This window comes from Castanea sativa, chromosome 6 (genome assembly GCF_040712315.1).
Source record: "Castanea sativa cultivar Marrone di Chiusa Pesio chromosome 6, ASM4071231v1".
In the NCBI taxonomy this organism is placed as follows: Eukaryota; Viridiplantae; Streptophyta; class Magnoliopsida; order Fagales; family Fagaceae; genus Castanea; species Castanea sativa.
Genome location: NC_134018.1, coordinates 8,123,002 through 8,145,815, shown reverse-complemented (window position 1 = coordinate 8,145,815; position 22,814 = coordinate 8,123,002). Strand labels below are relative to the sequence as shown.

Genomic DNA, 22,814 nt, shown 5'->3' with positions numbered 1-22,814 from the left:
GTTGTCTCCTTTGGCGTGGTCCAAAGAGGCATGGACCAGAGCCTCGCATCCGTCGTCTCCTTCTGTGCGATTCTCCATCGACCACCACCGCTCGACGGACAGCAAAACGGCACCATGATCGGTGACAGCGAGAATTCTGGGTTCATGGGTTTTGGATTGCTGATTTTGTGGGTTCATGGGTTTTTTTTTTTTGCTGGTGTTTTTGGTTCTTCGCATAGGTTTTTCGGTGTTTGATTTTTTTTTTTTGTGGGTTTGGTTGTGACTGGCGGTTTAGTGGCTATGTTGGTGGTGGCTCGGTAGCTGTGGTTGTGGTTGTCGTGGGCTGTGTTGGTGGTTGTGGCTGTATTGGTGGTTGTTTTTGTTTTGTTTTTTTGCTGTGGACTGGAGTTGCCGTATGGAGTTTCTTGCTAGTGGAGTGGTGGTGGAGGTGGATGTGGCTAGTTGAAAGTTTGTTGTAAGTGATTTTTTTTTTTTGGGTGTTGCTGCCTTTCTAAGAATGGCTAGTACGAGAGTCTTAGACTAAAAATTTTTTGGGTTATAAATCGAGTATTAGATACTCGATTTCTATGTAAGCAACACGTGGAAAAAATGCCACATCTGATATGATCAGATCATGAAAATCGACCCTCAAAGACTCGATTTTTAGGCTAAAATCGACTCTTTTAAACTCGAGATGTTAGTAAAAAATATAGTTTTGTAACAGTACCTACTAATTATATTGTTTAAAAATTATTGTTAATTTGCTATTTTGGCCTAAATTGAGCTCTCCTTCTAAACCTCCATGGCCGGAGCTTTTCAAGCTCATCACCTCCAACCACACACCACTGCCGAAACGTAGCCAAAATCAAATCCAAACAACCACCACGACGGCCGAAACCCAACCAAAATCAAATCACAACAAAGACCCACGAGTCCACCAAATCACAAAATCAAATCACACCCACCGAAATCAAAGCACAAAACCCACAATACTCAGAGCAACAATGTGATCAAACCCATTTTGAGCATACACCACCAAAGATTTGGTAGTAGTGTAAAAAAGTCCGTTAATATTAATGTGATCAAGCTCTCAGAAATCATAGATGAATATTATGAAGCAAAGAGGAAGAAAGAAAAAGTTGAAAACAGATTACCAAAATGTGATTCCACTAGAAACACTCACACGCATAGTGACGAACCACCAATCAGTGAGAGAGCAAAGAAAATTAGAGACCCATGAATCATGAACCACCAATCGAACCACAAATCATGACCCATATAACAGAGACCCACCAAACCCACGGTGAGAGAAAGGAGACCCATTAGCCACCATGGTGAGAGATGTGATGTTGGGAAAGAGAGACAAAGACCACCCATGGCCATAGCAAAATTGAGAGAGTGAGAGAACAGAGAAAATCAGAGAGAGGGTGAAGTTCAGTTTGGGAAGAGAGAAAGAGCTTGGGAAGAGAGACATTGGGGAAAAAAAACAAAATTTTAATTAGAGATCTGAATAAACAAATGATTTTTTTTACACCATGCTACAGCGAGCTGCTATATGGAATGAGCTGCTAAAAAATAGTATTTATAGCATATAACATGTTTGATGAGAATGCTCTAAGGAGGCTTTATGTAAAATGTTATTATTCTTTTTGGCTTTTTACCCATATGCAAAATAATTTAGGAGATGGCCAATAATGAAACAAAATTTGTTTGAAAATGACAATGGTATTACCAATTCCTTGAAAAAAATGAATTTTTTTTAGAATAAAATAATTGAAATTGATAAGGTTTGTTTCTAATAGCTAATTCCGACTCAACCTTAGAAAGCACTAACAACAACATAAATGAAGGGGTCCATGTAGTTGTTGTGCTCACCCCTTCTTAGTCAATGAGGCAGCAAGTCAGGCCGAGTACTTTGAATACCCTTGTATAAAGCAAATGTCACAATTTTTATTTTTTTATTTTTTTTATGGAAAAGAAACCAACTTTATTATTTATTCAGAATGAAAGGCAAGTACATTATGGAGATATGCTTATTATAAAAAACAACTACTCTCTTCAATCCAAACAAAGAAATCAACAATGTTAAAAGCATGTTTAGCTAACAAATGAGCAAGACAATTGCGTTGTCTACATACATGGGAGATCTCTATCCATCATGCATAGAGGATAACATACCATAAACAATTGGTGCAACTGAAGAAGGAGATAAAGATTGTTCGCACTATTAAAAATCAATCTTGTCTCTCTGTAGAAATTTCTAGAACTTCTCACACAATCTCTCTCTCTCTTTCTAGAAATTTCTCTCTAATTCTAGACATTTCTCTCTTGCTCTCTTTCTGGAATTATCCCCAAGATAGTTTTCATATTTTCTATAGAAGCTTCCCTGCACTAGTGAATTTCAGCCACAATTTTATAAGGTGTCTAGAAGGTTGGAGAAAGGCATTAATTTAATGCCAATAAAAAGAAAGAAGCAAGAAGCTTCAAGTTGGTTTCCTAACGGACATACATCTAGTATAAATAGATGGAATGGTGTGAAGTGAGTATGTGTCATAAAGCACCAAGTGAGAGATGTGTGAAGTTGTATGAGGTGGTGAAGTGTGTGTCATAGGTAGCAGTGTGTAGAGTGAAATAGAGTCAAGAGCTAGTGTGTGTAGGTGTCTAGAAGTGAGGTGTGTGCAAGTGTATTTGGTGAGTAAGTGCCGTGTTTGCAGTGCACTAGTGTCAGTGTATGTAAGTCAAGCATTGGTGTTTGTAAATTTTTGTAATTTAAAGAGTCAAGTTTTAAATAAAAGCTCTTTGTTCAGTTTTTTGTTCAACAATCTAGTGTCAGAACTTCCGCTAACTCAACATGCACAAAGCCTTGAAATAATGAGAGTCACCTTCCAAGATAAAATCATGAATACCCATATCCTTAGCAAATTGAAGACCGACTTCAAAAGCTTTTGCTTCTGCATCAAGAGCCCTAAGTGGAGCCCTAGCTAATTTTGTTTTTTTTTTTTGCTTAGAGCAGCTATCACTCTTTCTTCCTTACCTCGGATAATAACACCCACCCCGGCTTCCTTATGGTTTGAAAAAGTAGCCTCATCCACATTAATTTTATAGAAAGGAGTTAATAGAGGTGACCAATTGGCTTCAAGCTTCTGAGATGGCTTCGTGGGAACCACCTGTGCTGTATGATATTCATCTAGATAATGACCACACCAATTGATTAGTATAATACCTAGTTAAAAGCAAATTAGAAATGGACACGGACACGGACACGACACGGACCTCTGCCTTCCTCAATCCATTGATTAGTATAATACCTAGTTAAAAGCAAATTAGAAATGCCTAAAGAATATTAAAAAAAAAAGAAAAAGATTGAAGAGATAGAAAAATTACTTCGGATTCAAGGAATGGGCTAAGCAATGAAGTGGTGTGCAATTTTTAGTCCACCGTTCAATAAGTATAGCATGTACCACATCATAGAATGGAGACTCCTCATATTCTTCCTTGCCTTCTTGCTTGTATATTTCTTTCTTCACATTTTCTATCATGGAATCCCACATTTCATACACCTTATGGAGAATGGGTGCATCCGTGTCAGCCACTCGAAGCATCTCATAAATAGGTCCTGTGAATCTCAGAATATATGCAACCTTGTCCCACCACAAATCATTCAAAACATAATCCCTCACAGTTTGAGCTTTTCCTACATCATCTTCTCTATATGACATCCATTCCTCACTAATGACCATACTTCGAAGATGCTGCTTTACTTGAAACAATCTTTTAAGCATGATGATTATTGAAGCAAATCGTGTTTCAACAACAGCAAGTAACTTCAAAGGGGAAAATGAATTAAAAATTGCTAATCTCATAGAATGATTTGTGATAAAAATACGAATGAAAGTTGCCTCATCTGAAACTTGTGCAATCCAGTTACATTCATTATATGCAACCTCATTCTGCAAAGAATTCTTAGGTGCACATATATTCTTCAAGGCCAAATTGAGGGTATGCACAACACAAGGTGACCAAAATATATGAGGATATTTATCTTCAACAATAGATCATGCAGCTTTCATTACAGATGCATTATCAGTAATAATTTGAACAACATTAGTATGCCCAACCTCACCAATGACCTTCAGAAACAAATCAGAAATGAAGTGCTTGTCTTTGTACTCTTTGGTACCATCAATGGATTTGATAAAAAGTGGCCCTTTTTCTGATGTAGCCATAAAATTGATAAGTGGCCTTTTTTGTGGATCTGTCCACCCATCACTTACTATGCTTAAACCCCTTTCTTTCCAAGTGTCTTTAATTGACTTCAACAACTTCTCAATATGTACCTTCTCTTTATGCAACAAAGTTGTTCTCAATTTATTGTAACCCGGAGGAATATAGCCCGCCAAATTATTATTACATGCAAATTTGATCATCTCAATCCAATAAGGGTTCTTAGCAAAGTGAAAGGGTAAATCAGCAGAATAAAATGTCCTAGCAATAAGAGAATCTAATTGCTCTCGACATTGATTGTTAAAACACATCTCCAAAGTAGGATTCACAACCCCTTTCCTTTTCTGAAAAAAAGGATGACTTGTAGCTGTACTACTAAGAGTAGGACCCAAATGAGGACTACTAGGAGAATCAGACGGTAAAGACACTAGCTTAGGCTTCTTCAATCTACGCGTAGATTCCTCATACGCATCTTCTAATTTTTGCATTTCATTTAGATACTCATCTCCAACCTTTCCACATGGTTGTATTCCACAATTAGACAATTTTAACAAATGTGCCTTCACCCTTGAATAAGACCCCTTAAAAGTTTTTTCACAATAGTTACATTTGAAAGTAACATTCCCACCACCGTGACGCTTTTTCTAACTTAGTAACATATTTCCATAAAGGAGCAACTGCCTCAGTTGATTTTTCACTTTCAATATTCATTTTAGTAAATCACCTACAATATTTAAGTAATTCAACTTTAATAAATAAATTAAACTTATGGCAGTAACGTAACATAATCACAATATGGCAAATAAATATTACAGTCACAATATTACAGTCACAATATTACAGTAACGTAACTAATATCCCACTCTCACAGTCACACACGGTCACTGTGTGACCGTGAGAGTGGGTTTTAAAAAAAAACAAAAAAAACAAAACAAAAACGTGATAAGTTAAGTTAAATAGACTACCCATCTCATATTCTCATTCACCCAACCAGCCAAACAACTCAAATATCTGAAAGAGCACAACAACAAAAAAAAAAGAAAAAAAAAAGAGAGAAGCGTCGGACCTGGAGCTCACCGAGAGAGAGAGAGAGATCGGAAGGGACAGGCGGACAGGGACGGCGTCGACGTATGGAGCTCGCCGATCGGCCCGATTTAGCTCCGGCGAGAGACAGGTCAGCGGCGGAGATCAGAGGAAGGGTCGGTGGTTCTTAACTGAGAAGTGAGAGGCTGAGAGCTTGTGGGTTTCGGGGCAAATGACTGAATGAAGATGTGGGTTTCATCATTTTGTTTTAGGTATATCATGAGATCAACGGTGGGGGTAAGTCCATATGTCAAAAATCTGTGATTTTCCTCATTTTTTTTTTCACTGCTGGCGTGTCAGACTGTCGGAGCCGCGTCGGTGCCGTGTCGGAAAAACGAAAAAAAAAAAAAGGGGACACTTCTCGGACACCGGAGTCCGGCGAATCGCGGCGGTTCCGGTGTCCGACACGTCGCCAAAAACGGCGTGTCAGTGCAACCCAGTGTATTAATTCCAGCCTACTTACCACCATGCCGAATTTCGTTTCTATTAGTCCAAATTGCCCACGCTGCCATGACAATGAAAGCAACACTATCTTCTTCAAAGTGTGCCACCATAACCACGTACCATAGCAAGTCCACCATGAAATATTGAAAATGCAGGCAACCAGCAGTGGGAAAAACACCAGAGTAAGCCCAGATTTCACGGGCTCGTGGGCAATCCCAAAACACATTACCACATAAATTATCTTGCAATGTCATGATTTGTTGTGTGTATTTCTTTTGTTTTTGCAATGTGATTGCCGATTTCCTTAAAGCTAGAGGAACCTTCTTCTTCTTCTTCTTTTTTAATGGCAATGCAATTGTTGATTTTTTGTAGGCGAAAACCACATTTTTGTCCCTACATTTTCAAACGATTCTCATTTTGGTCCTTAAATTTTATTTTCACTGCTTTTAGTCCATAAAATAAAAAAAACGATCTCGATTTTGTCCCTACCGTCATTTTACGAACGGAAATAGTCTACGTGGCAAACGGAGTGCATTGTTGGCACACTAAATGCTGACGTCAACATTAAAATAATAATATAATATGATATTTAGCATTAAAATAATAAATAAAAATGCCACCTCAGAAAATTAAAAATCAAATAATGAAATGAATTTTTTTTAAAAAAACTTTAATAAAAGAAAAGAATTAATTTTTTTTAAGAACATGAAGAACGAGAACATGTGTTCATCGCGGTCAATCATCCTACCTTGCCCAGAAAATTAAAGAATCAAAAATTTTCTTTTTTCTCTTTTCTTACATTTCCTTAGCAACCAAACCCATAAAATCACTCAAATTTACAAAACACAAAGACCTTCAACAATTACTCAGGCGATTCTTTCACATTCTCATTACAAACACAAAGACCTTCAAAGATTCAAATCACAAAGACCTTCAACAAACACAAAGACCTTACACATCTTCATCCAAATTTACATACCCAACAAAGCAAACCCAAATGAAAACCAATTAGCAAAAACCCATTCCAATCATGTAGATCAAAGAGAGGGAGAGACCGAGATGTCATTGGTTTTGTCGCGGTGGCTGTCTTGGCAGCAGTGCTCATGAGGGAGAGACCGAATATCTTCATTTAGATCAAAGAGATAGAATCGATCTCAACATCTCTTTAGTCTTGCATTGCGCTGCCGCTAGCCATGGCCATCATTGGTCTTGCGTTGCGCCACCGCCAACAATTGATCTCAGCATCTCTCTCTAAATTAAACCGATCTCAGCCTCTCTCTATCTCTAACCTAGATCAAACCAAGATCCAAAAACCTTAGAGAGAAAAAATTTCAGTCAATACAGAGATACCAAAACCGATCTCAGCTTTGAGGGAGTTAGTTTTGGTTAGGGCTAATTTGACCACAATTTGAGGTTTTGAATTTGTTTTTGTGTGTTTAGACGGAGTGGTTTGTGAGGTTTAGAGCTGGTAGTGTTTTTTTTTTTTTTAATTTTATTTTGTGAGGTTTTTATTTCTTTTATTTCCTCTTTTTTTCATTTAGTTAAAATTCATAAATTAATTTTTTGTTTTTAAAAGATGACGTGGAATTTTAAAAATGCTAAATAAAATATTATATTATTATTTTAATGCTGACGTCAGCATTTAGTGTGCCAGCGATGCACTCCGTTTGCCACGTAGATTATTTTCGTTCGTGAGACGACGGTAGGGACAAAAACGAGATCGTTTTTTTGATTTTAGGGACTAAAAGCAGTTAAAATAAAATTTAGGGACTAAAGTGGGAATCGTCTGAAAATATAAGGACGAAAATGTAGTTTTCGTCTTTTTTTTTTTTATTTTTTTTTTATTTTAGAGAATTCCAACCTATAACACCATTTTTTTCAATATAAAATTGTACTTTTTGATTAAATTTTGAAATTGTGATATGTTCAAAATTTCAAATACCCATAAACCCAGACTCTCCATATAGAGCCTATCATTGTCATGATGGCCATTTAAATCCCATCATTTGTAAAATTTTGTTATAAATTGTTATTGATGGGTAAAAAAGTAATTTTGGTGATAGGTTCAATTGTGAACTAATAACGAATAACTACCTATGGTTTGTTGTGTTTCAAAAATTTATATATATAAAAAAAAAACCTTATGATTTGCTGTGAAAATGTTGTGCACCTAACACTTCTCATTAAAAAAATTATTCATCCAAACACATGGTAAAAAGGTTTTTCCAAATCCAAACCCTCTAAACATTTTACATACCATATTTTCACAAACCTATTAAGATTTTAAAAATTCTATTCCAAATTTATCCCATATGTATTTATTTCTTTATCTGAGACTTGAACCTTAACTTTCCCACCCACCCACCCGAGTGACCCTGCAAAAATTTGTATTTGTAGATTGACCATCATGCCAAGAGTGTGCAGTGATATACTATACCATATGTATTTGAAAGACCCACAACAGTTCAAAATTCATTCATTTATTTTATCATGAGTTGGATTAAAATTTAGCATTTAGATGAGTTGAATTAAAATTTAGCATTTAGATCATATTGGATTTAACCTAAAGTTAAAAATCTAAACAGCTATTTAACAAAATTTAATTATTAGAGCATTTCCAGCAGCTCACTTAAATTTTTGTACTATTTGGACGGTAAGTAGTGATTTTTAACTTTTACATACTTACTTTTTCAAATACATTTTTCAACAGATTCTCTATCATTTTCTTCATCCTATTTAAATATTATTTCTTCATTCATTCTTTATTTTTTTTAACAACTACACATCTTCTAACATTTTTTTATTCAATACTTGATTATTATAATAGAAAAAAACATTTGAAGTATGAATAGTAATAGCTACAGTGTTCTCTACTTGTAGAGAAGCATTGTAGCAATTTTAATCTAAAAAATGGAGATAGAGAATCTGTTGGAGTGTGAACAGTGGTGTTTTTGCTCCAAAAAATAGATATAGAGCATCTATTAGAGATGCTCTTAGTAAGCCCTAAATTCTTGTACACTAAATTAAACAATATTTTAAGAGAGAAATAGAAGGATATTTAAGATATATGTAAAGTGTAAACAGAATCAATGCATAATGAGGTCGTATTCGAGTACTTATGATATAAAAATTCCAAACACAAACCTATCCCAATTCCTAAATGCTAGTGGATTCTAAAATGTGAATCCAAATCCACTCTAAATCCATTTGAAAATTTTCAAACCCTTACTATTTATTAGAGTTGAATTGAGTCCAAAAATCAAATCCAACACATTGACATCCTTATTTTTAAAGGTCCAATTTTTTCTTCAACCAACCTATTTTTAAAAATTTGAGAGAGAAGACGAACGTTGGCCTCGTTGATTATACTTTCTCTTTGGCGCGTGCCGGGGAAGCTATACAGTTCAAAAGTTTAAACTCTTTAACCGTAAACTTTACTCTCTCAGTAAACGCTGTCGTATGCGAAGTGAAAACGACAACGTTTTCGTTTAACACACCTCGTCTCGAGTCACGATCACGCATTCACATTTTGCTGTATTCTTTGGCAAATAGGGTCTCTCTCTAATTCTCTGTTCCCCACAAAATCCCGAAACAAAAGCTAAGAAATCAGAGAAAGTGTTTTTTCTTTTTTCTTTTTTAATTTTTGAAAAAAAAAAAAAATTCATGTTTAAATTTCCATATATAGTAGACGAAGTATATCTCCCATTTTCAAAATTTGGAAAAATCCAGAAAGTAAAAAATCTACTTTACCATGGAGATCGCTTCGATTCCAATCACTACGTGTTCCAAAGAGCACCAGCAGATCTATCAGGAATGGTTCAATTACGCTGATGCAGGTACGTACTACCGTACAAGAATTTTCATATCCACTCCTCTGTTTGGTTCCCGAGAAAAAAAATAAAAAAAACAAATCGAAGAAACGAAAATAAATTTTTTTTTTAATTTTTAAATTTAACTTTTTGTTAATGTTTAAACTGTGCGTTCCAATTTTTTTGTTCAGATACCGATGGCCGCATTACTGGTAATGATGCTACCAAGTTCTTCGCCATGTCCAATCTGTCCAGGCAAGATCTCAAGCAGGTTTGATTTCCTTTTTTTTTTCTTTGCTAATTTTGATTATATTTTTAAGAATTGGTTTTGCAAGTGCTTTCATTTTTCTTAATTTCTTGTTTTTGCTTTGTTTTATATTAGTACCAGTAGTAAGTACTATTTGATAATTTCTTATAGGAATAGCTTTATAAACGCTATTAGTGGTTTAGTTACTGTGGTTTTGTAAAACCCTAAGCAAATGTTTGTCATATGCTGTAGCAGAGCGAGCTTTATTGGAATCTCATAAACTATAGATTCGTTGATGTACTAACTTTTCTTGACTTATATGTTTAGATGTCAAGGTTTGGAGAAATTATTTTGTTCACCCAGTGTATATGTGCGGGACCCACGGCTCACATTTATGTGAGAGGATGGTGTAGTACACTGGGTGCAATGAATAATTTCAACATGGTTTGAACGTATCATTTACCACCTTATGGCGAGAAAATGTAGTAGCACAACTAATCTCAAAACTTCTTTGCTACAAATGTGATAGGCAAAGAAGTGGTTTAGGAAAAAAAGCGGGTCTATGTGTAAGTGATAGGCAACTACTCACAGTCTGCCATGTTAGAGTTGTGGTAAAAAGTTGTAAAATAGTATGTGGTCTTAAAACTACTCCCTTATGGCCAATTTGGATGGAGGGGAGAGGGAAGGGAGCAGAGTTGGCCGGAAATTAGCCTACTCTACTCTAATTTCCGGCCAACTCTACTCTAATTTCTAGCCAACTCTACTCCTCTCCCTCCCCCTCCGTCCAAACTGGTCATTAGTGTTGGATTGCCTGTGTTTGTTCTTTGAACTCTTTCCATAATTTTTTTGATTGGTAAGTTACACACACTCCCACGATGGGTCATGAACCCACAATCCCACCCTCCACCTTGCACTTATAGGGGAGGAGGTGCTGGTTGAATTCGAGCTCATTAGCTACCATACTAACTGTTTTTTTTCTTTTTGGCTGAATCCATTTTAACTGGTTCAAGACTATGTGGATTATTTTTCTTTACTTCTTTTTTTAATTTAACAACACAACAATAACAAGGCCCAAATTTTGGTGTTGGCTATGGATCCTCAGCAAATTAGTCAAGGTTGGCCACATGTATTTTTTTTTTTCCTATATTCTATTCTATCCAAATTCATACTCTCTGCTACTTTCTTAATTGACATGCCCTTTTTTATTACTTCTACTAATGTTATTTTTGGTCTTCATTAGTTTATCTACCATTTTTGTTTTCTTAACTTGAATAAACTCACTCTTTTACTTAACTATTTGTTTTTTATTTTACAGGTGTGGGCAATTGCAGATTCGAAGCGACAGGGATACCTTGGTTTCAAGGAGTTTATTGCTGCTATGCAGGTTGTAATTAGCATGCCTAGATGACATAAACCCTAGTCAAGTCCTTTTTTTTTTTTTTTTTTTCATTCCAGGACCTGACCAGTTCTTTCTTCTTAACATGTAGCTAGTGTCTCTGGCACAAGCTGGTCATGCAGTAACACAAGATCTCCTGAATAGTGATGGTAAACTGTTTATGTTTAGGTTTGTCTCTATAGTGCATGATTAGATTGGTTGAGCCCTTGAGCCTCATGTTTAAATTAGCAACTGTCAATAAGTGTGACATGTAGTTATTTTGCATAGAATTATCTGTCTAATGTCGCCATTTAGCTTAAAAGTTGAAGTGATATTATTTATTGCAGTTGACCTGAGCAGTTTGAAACCTCCTGTAATGGAGGGTTTGGATGCATTAATAGCAGTAAGTATGCTATTTTGCCTCAATTTTTGTCTCCCATCAATTTCCTTTTAGGCAAGTTCTTATGTTTCTTAATATCATTCATTCAGAAGAAAAAGCGCAAGGAAAAGACAAGTGAACACGAATCAAATGGTAAACCGTTTCTTGTTACAGATAAGAAAGCAGTTTGGCATCTTTGGATTTTTTGAAATGCACTGATTGGCAGTGATGCAGGTAGTTCACATGGGCCATCACCTTCAGCTAATTGGTTTTCATCAAAATCAGCAAAAAATGTATGTTTTCTTGTCTACAAGTTTGTATCTGATGCATTTGTTGAATTAGTCTTGTGCTCTTATTTCAAATACACATATACTTGAATCCTAATGGAGTTGTTCTGAACACAACTTGGTGCATCACTTTTTGGTCATATATATATATATATATATAAACTTAAGTGACTTTTTCGTTAGTTGCATTTTTTCATTTTGACAGTTTTGCTCACTTTATTTCATTTCACTGTTGTTATGTAGGCCATTTTGGGTTATTTTACTTAAGATTTGTTGTGCCTATGAAGCTAGTATTGACTATTGTGTAATACTGTTACTACTTACTAATGATCAATTACTTTTATGTTTATAACAATAGCCTTCTTTCTCTCTGTGATGCATTGTTTGTCTGCTCTTAGTATCTCATTCTTCTCGTTTGGTGGAGGAGGAGGGGATCTTAGTGAGAAAAAATAAAGGACAAATGATCTCCTCTCTCTATAAAGAGAATAGGAAACTCGGTGAATTGAATATATAATAGAAACGAGAGTATTTATACATCATTTTGCTTTATCAAATTTGTGATTTTTTTTTTCAGCGATATTCTAAAGAAAAAAAATTCTAATTTCTATGTGGTCCTTCTTTCTGGCTCTTTTTTAACCTCTTTTTTTCACATGTTCTTTGGTACATTAATCCTTATGTCAGAATCTAGTCATTTATCTTTTGCTTTGCTGATTTTCTTGGGTATGTTCCTAGGTACCACTTTCCTCGGTTACATCAATTGTTGATGGATTGAAGAGATTGTACCTTCAGAAGTTGAAACCACTAGAAGTTACTTATCGTTTTAATGACTTTGTATCCCCGTTGCTGGTGAGTGAACAATGTACTTTATCTGTCTTGCTTCAACCCACATAGAGTGCTAAACTAGTATTTAATTCAGTTTTTCATTTTGTTGGATATGTGTGAAATTTATCCATAGTACTGTTGATTCCATACTGTAGAACCGAGATGGTGGTGGAGTAAGAGCTTATTATTTGCTGTTGAACTGTTGTGTAGGCTAATAGTGATTTTGACGCAAAACCAATGGTTATGCTTTTGGGTCAATATTCCACTGGGAAAACAACATTCATTAAGCATCTGCTCAAGAGTGGTTATCCAGGCAAGTTTCTTCTGTGTGTATGTGTGTGCACATGCAAGCAAGCAAATTTTAGTTTAAAAGATTCTATATATGTGTAACTGATTTTTCATATTGCTCATCACAGGAGCCCACATTGGACCGGAGCCTACAACTGACAGATTTGTTGTTGTCATGGTACCTTCAAAACCAACTCCTGTGGTGTTATCACCCATGTAGTAGTCTTAAGTTGTTTACCTTTAACTAAGACAATGTTTTGTGGTTCATTTTATTTTAAAAGCAACATTTTAATATTCAGAATCAACATCAATTATATGGAGTGATTTTTATTCCTGTTCCTTTCTATTATTTATACTCTTTTTCTTTGATGATGTGATGATTTTTGGTGAGTGTTGAACCTTATTTGTTTTCTTTTGTCATTTTTATCTTCTTCAATTTTTTTTTTTTTTTTTTTGTTTCTGTTTTTTTAGCTTGCCTTTCTTCATCTCCATCATTATGGAATTATTTGATTCTGGTGGTGCACTAGTTTATGTATATTCCAATCAGGGGAAATAAACTATTATTATGCATGCAAAGATAAGTTGTAGAAATGGCAATCAATAAACTAGTGGTTTACTTTTATGTACTTTATCCTCTATTATTTAGGGCCTCTTTCATTTGCACGAGGTTTGTTTTCTGTGAGGAAGGTTTTAAATTCCCCGAATCCTCGAGGAAAAAAATTCTTGACCAAATTGATATTTCTTTTTTGGAAATGCAAAAAGTAATATTACTGAGACGACTGGTATATGAACATTTGCTTGTAATTCATATATTGACATGTTGATACATTTACCTGATAGGTATACGACTTCGGCTACTTATCCTTGCATCATCTCTTTTTTGCTTTTCTTTTCTTATTTTTTGATAGGTAAACATAATTCATACACACATGTGATTAAACTCATGATCTGACTCTCCACTCTTTGTTTAATTGTTTCTGGGGTCACGATCTGCATTTGGTTTAGAGTCCGTTGACATCCTTTTAGTCATTATCCTTGTGCTTACAATGATTAATATTAATGAGAAATTAGTCAATGTGCCTGCTAACCTAACTTTCACTAGAATATGAGCCTCATTGTTTTATGAGCTTCATCCTTATCATGTCCATGGTAAAAGTAGATTATTATTCATTTGTGTTCGCACTTGGTGTTTGTTCTTACCATGCAGAGTAGTGCTTTCTTGTTTTGATGGAATTTTGCTATCTTGCTTTATTCTTTCTGCCAAATAGTAAATTTCTTTTCTCCGGAAAATTTTGATATTCGAAAAAAAAAAAAAATTTTCTTATAGCTCCCGTTGTAAATGTTTGCAAGAAAAAAAGAACGTAAACAAAATAACGAATATAACTATACTGATCATCTTACTGGAAAAAAAAATGGGGAAGAGTTTGTACCCTTTTTTTTTATTCTTTTTTTTTAATAGTATTGAATGCATATCTTGCTTTTGAAGTACCTTTCTTTTATGAGGTCTAGAACTTGGAGATATTTATTACAGTTTGACCTTCCATTTGGCTTTCTCTTTTATACTCGTCATAACTGTTAGAAATATGCAGTTAAATGATTAAATTTACCATATCCTAATAGTTTAAGTTTTTGGAAAAATCGGTAATATAACATGGTATTAGAGCATGACATCCTAAGTTCAATCCTTGTCTCCTCCACTCTATATCCCATTTAAATTCCTACGTGTTGGGCCTCACCTATTAAAAGGTAGTTTCGGCCCACACGTTAGATAGAGTGTTACAAATATGTGGTTAAATGATTAAATTTACCATATCCCAATAATTTAAACTTTTGGGACAATCGGTAATTTAACAATAACTAAAGAAGCTGCTATTATAAAGAGAAGGGGAAAAAGGGGCACTGTATGAACATTTCTTATTAGTTCCAAATCCTTGTAGTTTATCTTAGTATTGAAATGGCTGTCTTATTACTATGTGACTGGGTAGCCTTTCATACATTTTTTGCTTTTAGTATTCTATGTGCATGATATATTTCTACTACTTGCAAAATCTTGTTTGTAATGGTGTTGACTAGCTAAGTTTGCTCCTATAGTCTGGTCCTGATGAAAGAAGTATTCCTGGGAACACCATAGCGGTTCAAGCTGACATGCCGTTCAGTGGTCTGACAACATTTGGAACGGCTTTTTTGTCAAAATTTGAGTGTTCTCAAATGCCACATCCTGTGAGTTATTTTTTCTTGAATCACCATTAAGATTCTCTGTATTGTCATTTTGTGGCAACTGAAAAATACTCTCTATTTTCTTTTTCTTTTTTTAATTTATGTTGGAAGCTGCTGGAGCACATCACTTTTGTGGATACTCCTGGTGTTCTGTCTGGGGAGAAGCAACGAACGCAAAGAGCGTATGATTTTACGGGCGTAACATCATGGTTTGCTGCAAAGTGTGACCTCATTCTACTTTTGTTTGATCCTCACAAGCTTGATGTCAGCGATGAATTCAAGAGAGTGATATCATCTTTACGTGGTCATGATGACAAGATTAGAGTGGTTTTAAACAAGGCAGATCAAATTGATACCCAACAAGTAAGAGTTTTCACTGCTAAGTGAATCCTTAAACTTGCATATTGGATGGTAGTTATCTGCTTACCCATGTCCCTACATTGCAGCTGATGCGTGTTTATGGAGCATTAATGTGGTCTCTTGGGAAAGTTATAAACACTCCTGAGGTTATGCGTGTTTATATTGGGTAGGCTCTCTATTATTTGGTATCTAACGTACCTTTTACAGTCTCCTGGTGTTCCACACCAGATATATGTATATCACTTCAAGTTTATTTCCAATGCTTGTTCTCATTTTGGGTATTATCTTCCATAACTTCATGTCTAATATACTACTAATGAACCCATTAAATGTTGTTTATCCTTTTTTTTTTCCCACTTTCCTTGTGAACTGAGTTCCATCATGAGTTGTGTGTAGTTGACATCTCTCCTTACTTTGGCAGATCGTTCAATGACAAACCCGTAAATGAATCTGCTACTGGTCCAATTGGTAAAGAACTTTTTGAAAAAGAACAGGAGGACCTTCTTTCTGACCTAAAAGATATTCCAAAGAAAGCCTGTGATCGTAGGGTGAGTCACTGCATCATTTCTTTTGGAATTTCCTACTTTGCTGAATGATTTCAGATGTAGTTATGTCGTTTGTGGGTAAGAAAATTGCATGTACTAAAAGTAGGCCAAAGTTTTAAGTTCCTTTGCACTGAAATGTCTCCTAGGTGGAATCTCATTATTTGATTTAGAATGGTCAATTTCTTGTTTTTCCTTGAAGTTGCATGTGAAGTGATTCTCTATGGTGTTTCTATCTGGCAGATTAATGAATTTGTGAAACGTGCCCGAGCTGCAAAGATACATGCTTACATTATTAGTCATCTTAAAAAGGAGATGCCAGCTATGATTGGAAAAGCTAAAACTCAGCAGAGACTCATTGATAATTTGTTAGATGAATTTGGAAAGGTAACTCTCTGCCCTGTCTGCTTAAACTTTGTTGTCTTGTTTTTCTTTTTATTTTATGATTCTGTATATAATTCAATTCTGCCAATCCAGGTTCAAAGGGAGTTCCATTTACCTCCGGGAGATTTCCCAAATGTTGATCACTTCAAGGAGATCTTGAGTGGATACAATATTGATAAGTTTGAGAAGTTAAAGCCGAAAATGATACAAGCTGTGGATGACATGCTAGGTTATGATATCCCAGACCTATTGAAGAATTTTAGAAATCCGTACGATTAAAGAATGCCAGTATTTTCCAAGATCACTGGACAGGTTAAATATTGAGTGGAGTTCATGCCATAAATCAATGGTGCGGAAGCCTTGTCAAGTATGGGCACTTTGATCTTCGCTGTTTAGATCAAATTTTGATTTTCCAGGTCCCAAACAATGTCCGTTGTTATAGATAAATTTATTAGCTACCCCTTCAATAGCTCTGTTTTCGTATTAAGACCCTGAAATGGAAGTTAGTATAATAAATTTCTATAGAGATCGCATGTCTTATATATATATATATATTTGTTATGTATATAATTAAAAATTTTCTATAAAGTGTATGGCGTTTTGGGCTATTCATGAAATTTGGATTGAACTGCATCAGTATCAGAGCATCTGCTAATGGTTATGTTTAGTGGATGGTACTAGGTGGAAAATTATGAGTTGATAAGTATAATTAAGAGTTGCAAACAAGATTCCACTAATTGTAAGCCCATACCCAGCCAATTTTAGGCCCATGCTCTAGCCCATTTATGTGCCCAACAGAAATAAAGTATGCAAGAGATTCAAGACCCATTGCAATCTGACCATGAACTCTCTTGGATGACTAAAAAAAGAATTCAAAATATATAAAATTTCTTTTACCTTCTACTTTAATTGTCATTTACATCTTTGTAATAGGAAACTGAAGATTTTTTGAAAAATCCTTTTTTATTTTTCTGGATTTTTTTTTTTATAACTTTTTTGTTTTTTGGTTATTAAGGGACAGTGTAAATACTCAACACCTTAAAGGCGGTGAGTGTCTTATTATAAATTAGAAGGGAAGTATGTGTAATATTATTATAAATTAGAAGAGAAGTATGTGTAATAACAAAAAAACCTAAGGAAGTTTAGTGCAATTACCTCATACTTGAGTTTGTTTGGCATCGACTTTTTAGTTTTTATGTATAACTTTTTAAAACCTCACTTTTTCCCTCTTTTTCTATCTTTTTCAATTTTTTTTAAGGGACAAGTATACTTTAATACATTTTCAACAAAAGTTTTCAGCAAAAAGTTTAATAAATTATTCCCAAACGGACACTTAAGCCAAAAGTTTTTTTATTGTCGCTATCACGAACCAATGTCCACTACACAAGGGGGTAAATACCGTTTTGGTTTGGTTAATGAAATTCAATACTAAATTACTAATCAATACTATTTCGGAATTATCACTAATATATATATCTTCATCAGTCAAATGTCTTATAATTTATTAACAATATTTAATATTATAAATCCATACATTATCTAAAATCTTAATTTTTAGTTAGAATGTTATTCATTAACAATAATAATAATAATAATAATAACAACAACATAATTTTACAATATGTTCAAGTGGGGTCAACCAACTAGCCGGGTACAAAATGATAAGACAAAATCGTTGTTCCTTAGATCTTTTAACCTCGGATCTTTCTTTTAGCATCTTGTTCCTTAAATTTAGATTGTTGTCTCTTTATCAATCTTTGGTCTTTTAGTTTATTTCTTTAGTTCTCCCATTGTAAACTCATAATTATCCCGATCTCAACAAATTAATAGTGCAAGTGAGAGTTCACTTTAGAAGTTCTCCCCAACCCCAACCCCAAAATATTGTTTCGATACTCATTTTAATTTTTCTATAGAAACGAAATATTTTAATACTTGTCTATTTTAGCTCGGTGGTCATCGTATCATCATTGATCATTCACGTGCAGGCTCAAGACTTGAATGCAATAAACTTAAAACGCAACACAAATAAAGGCAATTGAAATTAAAGGAGCAAGGAAGAAATCAGAAACGACTCTGAAGAAGTAGAAAAAAGAAGAAGAAGGTGGTAAGATTTTTGAGAATTTTGCTATGAAAAACTATCCAAAAATAAAAGCCCCCAAAGAAAAGAAAAATACAGTGCTTTTAATGTCATTTCCAGAAAGTTTTCCTTAAATATCTGCATGGTATATTTTTGTGGTACTAGTCGTAGAGATTTTCATACATATATATATATATATTCTTTTTCGAATCTTGTTTGTCCTATATATGGGGATTCCACGATTTTTTCCATGTATATAGTATTGAATTACTTGTGTCATGGCCTAGTTTGCTATAAGAAAAAGGGCACCGCACGAAAGATGAAAAAACCTATTGTGTGTCTCACTCTTCAGAACAAACAAGAAAACAAAGCAAAGCAATTCGATGGCTTGGTTAACCCCTGTAGAAGAAGTTCCATACCCTAAAAAGGTATGGAAGGTCATCACTTCTACGTTCAAATCTAAACTACGTTGTTTAAGGAGACCCAAATGCTTGATCAAAACCACAAAAAGCAATATTCTCGCCCGCATTTCGGCCTCTAAACCTAGCTGCCACCACCACCACCACCATGTTCACTTGTACTATCACGGCTATCAACATCAAGATGATTATAGTCACCAAGAGCTACCGACTCAAAGGAGTTTTCCTAGTGTGCACGTTCCTAAGAGTTTGCTAGGGAATGTCACGGAGAATCAAAAAGACACAGCACCTGTTGAGAAAAACAGTGTTGAAAGTGTGGAGACCATGGAAAACTATGATGAGGATGATTGGCAAGATACGACTGATCATTTTGATGATGATTATGATGATTATGATGATCATGATCATGAGGACGAAGAACAATATGTTTTTGTTGAAACCTCCTTCAATTCTAAGAGGCTGGTATTGTGTGGAGTGAATGCGAAATCAGAAAGCTTTATCAGGAACTTTTATGAAGGTTTAAAGCTTGAAGGACAAATCAATTGAGGAGGTCTACCAAGTTTTGGCTTGTGGTGCATAGATATACAGATTTTTATTAGTACCCCGTTTATGAATCTATGAACGGTTGGATGATGCATAGAGAGTTTAGGTTGTTTGAGGATGATTTCTCAATTGTGTAGTGATTTCTGAAACATTATGTTTATGGATTAAAATGCAAATTTCTTACTTAAAGCTATCTGACTATATTAAGTAGTGTGTGCCTTTTGTGCCTTTGTTTGAACATAATTTTTAGCATTATTAATTTCTTTTTCATGATGATTTTATTAAGAGAACACATAGCACATATTGCTTTTAACTCTTTAATCATATATGTGGATTTACTTCCAATTGTTTGTGAAGAAATTTAGAATTAATTGTTGATATTGTGGCTAGGCTTTCCTCCAGCATCACCTAGAGTCATGGTCCAATAATTAGGGATTTAGTATGTGGGATGTAGTTCCTTACAAGACGGAGCCATATTTTCATTTTTGAGAAGACAAAATATGAACTTAAAACTTGAATGGTGAGTGCAAGTGAGTTATTAAGTGCAGTTCAAATTTATGAACAGTAAAAAAAGAAAAACAAGTGCATTGCCTCATGTACCCAGATTTCCTCACCTTCTCCATGTTTGTGCTAAACTGAAACAAAGGAAATTATGTCCAAGCTTCTTCGTAACTCTCTGTGTCTTTGCTCAGAATTTGATAATGTGTAGCAGGTAAGGTATCACTAATCTTGTAAATTATTTACTCTTCAGATCCAAGTTGATTAGCTGTTTCTTGCAGGATTCATCCTTCTAAAGATTGGATTCAGTCCTAAATTCCTGAAATTGTCCAAAATGGTGTTAAAAGCCTCAAGGATGATTATGATGATATGGAAGCAGAAACATTTGTCCAAGCTTATGTTAATATAGGTGGTGTAAGCTGTCATGTCTCTTTGTCTTTGTCACCATGTTGGTTTAGCTTACATGATTTGACTTTTTATGAGGTTCTCATTCTTTTGCATTGTTTTTCTAATAAAAAGGTAGGAGTATTCAATACTATCCATAATTTAAACTCAAATAAAGCGAATAAAAAAGGGTAAATGACTTTTCAAATAAATTAAAAGGGTAAGTTTGGGAAGCTTTTTAAAATTGTGTTGATTGAATTTTTAAATGAAAAATATTTTACAGGATCTCAAATGGAATAAAGGGCTAACAATATAGAGGGAGTACATTTTTTGGCAATCTAAGGATGGATTTCCTCGGAAATTAACTTCTGGTTTGAATTGTTTGATCATTATGATTGTTGGTAAATAGTGTTAATTAATTTATTTATACTGTTGTCTTTAGCAAAATTGTTACACTTTATTGCTGCCTTGTGTATATAATTGCAGCAAATCAGTAGAAGTTAAAGTCGATGATTGTCAATTTTTATCATTAATTGTGGGAAGGGTTGAGGTCTGCTGGTACAAAGATTGGAAATTCACTGGAATTACTGTATGAATATGCTGTCTACTTCCTTAATGAGGTCTGACATTTGGCATGGTGCTTCTCTATTTCAACATAAACTTAACTGTCTATATAAAAGTAAATACAAATTTTTATGTTACATCATCGTAATATGCATCACATTAAGAGCACATCATAGTGAACCAAATGCCCCCAAAAAGTATTGTCTCACTACATTGATCAGGGCACATTGGAGATATGCCTTCAACTAATTGTTCTTTCCCTCTCTGTGGTAAATTGGATTACTGTATTTGGTTTTAAATTTTTATCATTGCTATCATCATCGTAGTTGTTATTATTATTATTTGCTTTTCTCTGTCTTGGAAATAATTATCGTGGCTAAATCCTGTTATGAATGTTTAGAGGGAGCAGATTATGGTTGCTTCTGGACATCTACAAACTGTTTAATTGTTGAATTTCTCCGCAGCAGAAATTCTGCTGATGAGCATGCCAGTTGTGGTATTCGGCAATAAGTGTTTTTGTTTTTGTTATTTAAATTTTTTATTACATTATATCTCATATTACCTCTAGCTCATATCATTTTTTTAAATCATATTTTGAGACCTGAAACCCAGTACTGGATTTATCATAGGCTTTTTATGGTTTTCCTGGAACATGTAGAAAAACTTGCAAACCATTATGGGTACAAAAATTTCTGTTCAATCAGTTGCATGAACCATAAAGTCATATACCAAATTACCAATAAATGTCTATTACAAGAAAATAGTAAGGATGAATTGCATGGATTGTTTGAACTAGGATAATAGGTTTTGGCAGTTCACCAATCATGAAGGAATAAGATGCTTCCTTTTGTTTCAACCACTTTTTCCAGGATATTGATCAAATTTGAGCTGCCTTGTGAAATGCCTTCATTGATTACTATTCCTTCATTTCCATTAAGTCCTAAATATTGCTGCAACCTTGACCAAGCAACTATCTGCTCTCTCCTTCATAAAAAATTTCTGCCTAAGTTACCTCTAATCAATAATTTTTTTTACTAAAATCAAATATTTAAGGAATTGTAATATTAGTGGCACAATTTTTTTTTTCACAATTTGATAACCTGGCAAGTTACAATTAGTAATTAGCATATGGACTTACTATTATCCTTATTTTTTACTCACCAATTATTATTTAACATCTTAATAAGTTGAAAAAAAAAAGCATAAAATATATTATGGTATATGGACAAAACTTAGGTACAATAACTTAGCTACTATTTCTTAAATTCTCATTTTAAGATTCAGCTATATGACTATTTTATTAAAAAATACTCTTCTATTTCATGTGAAAAAATGCACATGACAGAATTTAAAGAGGAGAATCTAAGGAACAACACATAAATATTGTTCCTAAGTCTTACCCTATGTATATATTTTATTTAGACAGAAAGGGAATTGACCTTGAAAAATTATAACATGGATTGATGGATAGAAAAGGGAAATACCTTGGTCTGATATTGGTTTTGTGATTTGCATTGCGAGAATTCTATTGTGATTTCATGAATATATATAAGTAGTGGGCAATAAACTTGTTCGAATTATTTTTGGCTAAGAATATATTCAATGAAATGCCTTGATTTGAATTTGGGCAGAGTGATGTAACTCGGTCCTAGGCTGATTCGTGGCTCATGTTCAGCATTAATAGAAAAAAAATTCAATTTCTATCCTAACTCAGTGTATGATTTTCCTCAACAGTGCATTACATGGTTTGTGTAAGATCTATAGGAAACGTGATAGATATTTTACAAAAGAAATTTATTGTGAGATTGTTGTTCCTTAATTTGACAATGCTATTTCCTAATTTCCATGCAATTGATAGTCACCAAAGAAATTTTAATTAAAAATAGACA

General features: G+C 34.3%; 1 protein-coding gene across 2 annotated transcripts; it reads left to right on the top strand.

The window, feature by feature from the left end:
* The first annotated feature begins 9,266 nt into the window (after positions 1-9,266).
* On the top strand, positions 9,267-16,964 carry LOC142641420 (EH domain-containing protein 1). Of its 2 annotated transcripts, XM_075815857.1 has the most exons (16): positions 9,267-9,566; positions 9,731-9,810; positions 11,102-11,170; positions 11,274-11,331; positions 11,509-11,564; positions 11,651-11,693; positions 11,775-11,833; positions 12,560-12,673; positions 12,860-12,962; positions 13,066-13,115; positions 15,029-15,157; positions 15,266-15,517; positions 15,601-15,680; positions 15,936-16,062; positions 16,300-16,443; positions 16,534-16,964. In XM_075815857.1, exons 1-16 carry the CDS (start codon positions 9,482-9,484, stop codon positions 16,717-16,719), a joined length of 1,635 nt encoding a protein of 544 aa, XP_075671972.1. In that variant the 5' UTR covers positions 9,267-9,481; the 3' UTR covers positions 16,720-16,964. The 2 variants fall into 2 exon arrangements, with proteins under 2 accessions (XP_075671972.1, XP_075671973.1); XM_075815858.1 differs by lacking the exons at positions 9,267-9,566; positions 9,731-9,810; positions 11,102-11,170 and having other exon boundaries at positions 11,285-11,350.
* The last annotated feature ends 5,850 nt before the right edge of the window (positions 16,965-22,814 follow it).

Bases quoted from the DNA above. Each gene is read 5' to 3' on its own strand.
- LOC142641420 (XM_075815857.1), top strand. From the start codon at position 9,482: ATGGAGATCGCTTCGATTCCAATCACTACGTGTTCCAAAGAGCACCAG. The intron at 13,116-15,028 runs GTACCTTCAAAA...TTGCTCCTATAG, and splicing joins ACAGATTTGTTGTTGTCATG to TCTGGTCCTGATGAAAGAAG. The intron at 15,158-15,265 runs GTGAGTTATTTT...TTATGTTGGAAG, and splicing joins GTTCTCAAATGCCACATCCT to CTGCTGGAGCACATCACTTT.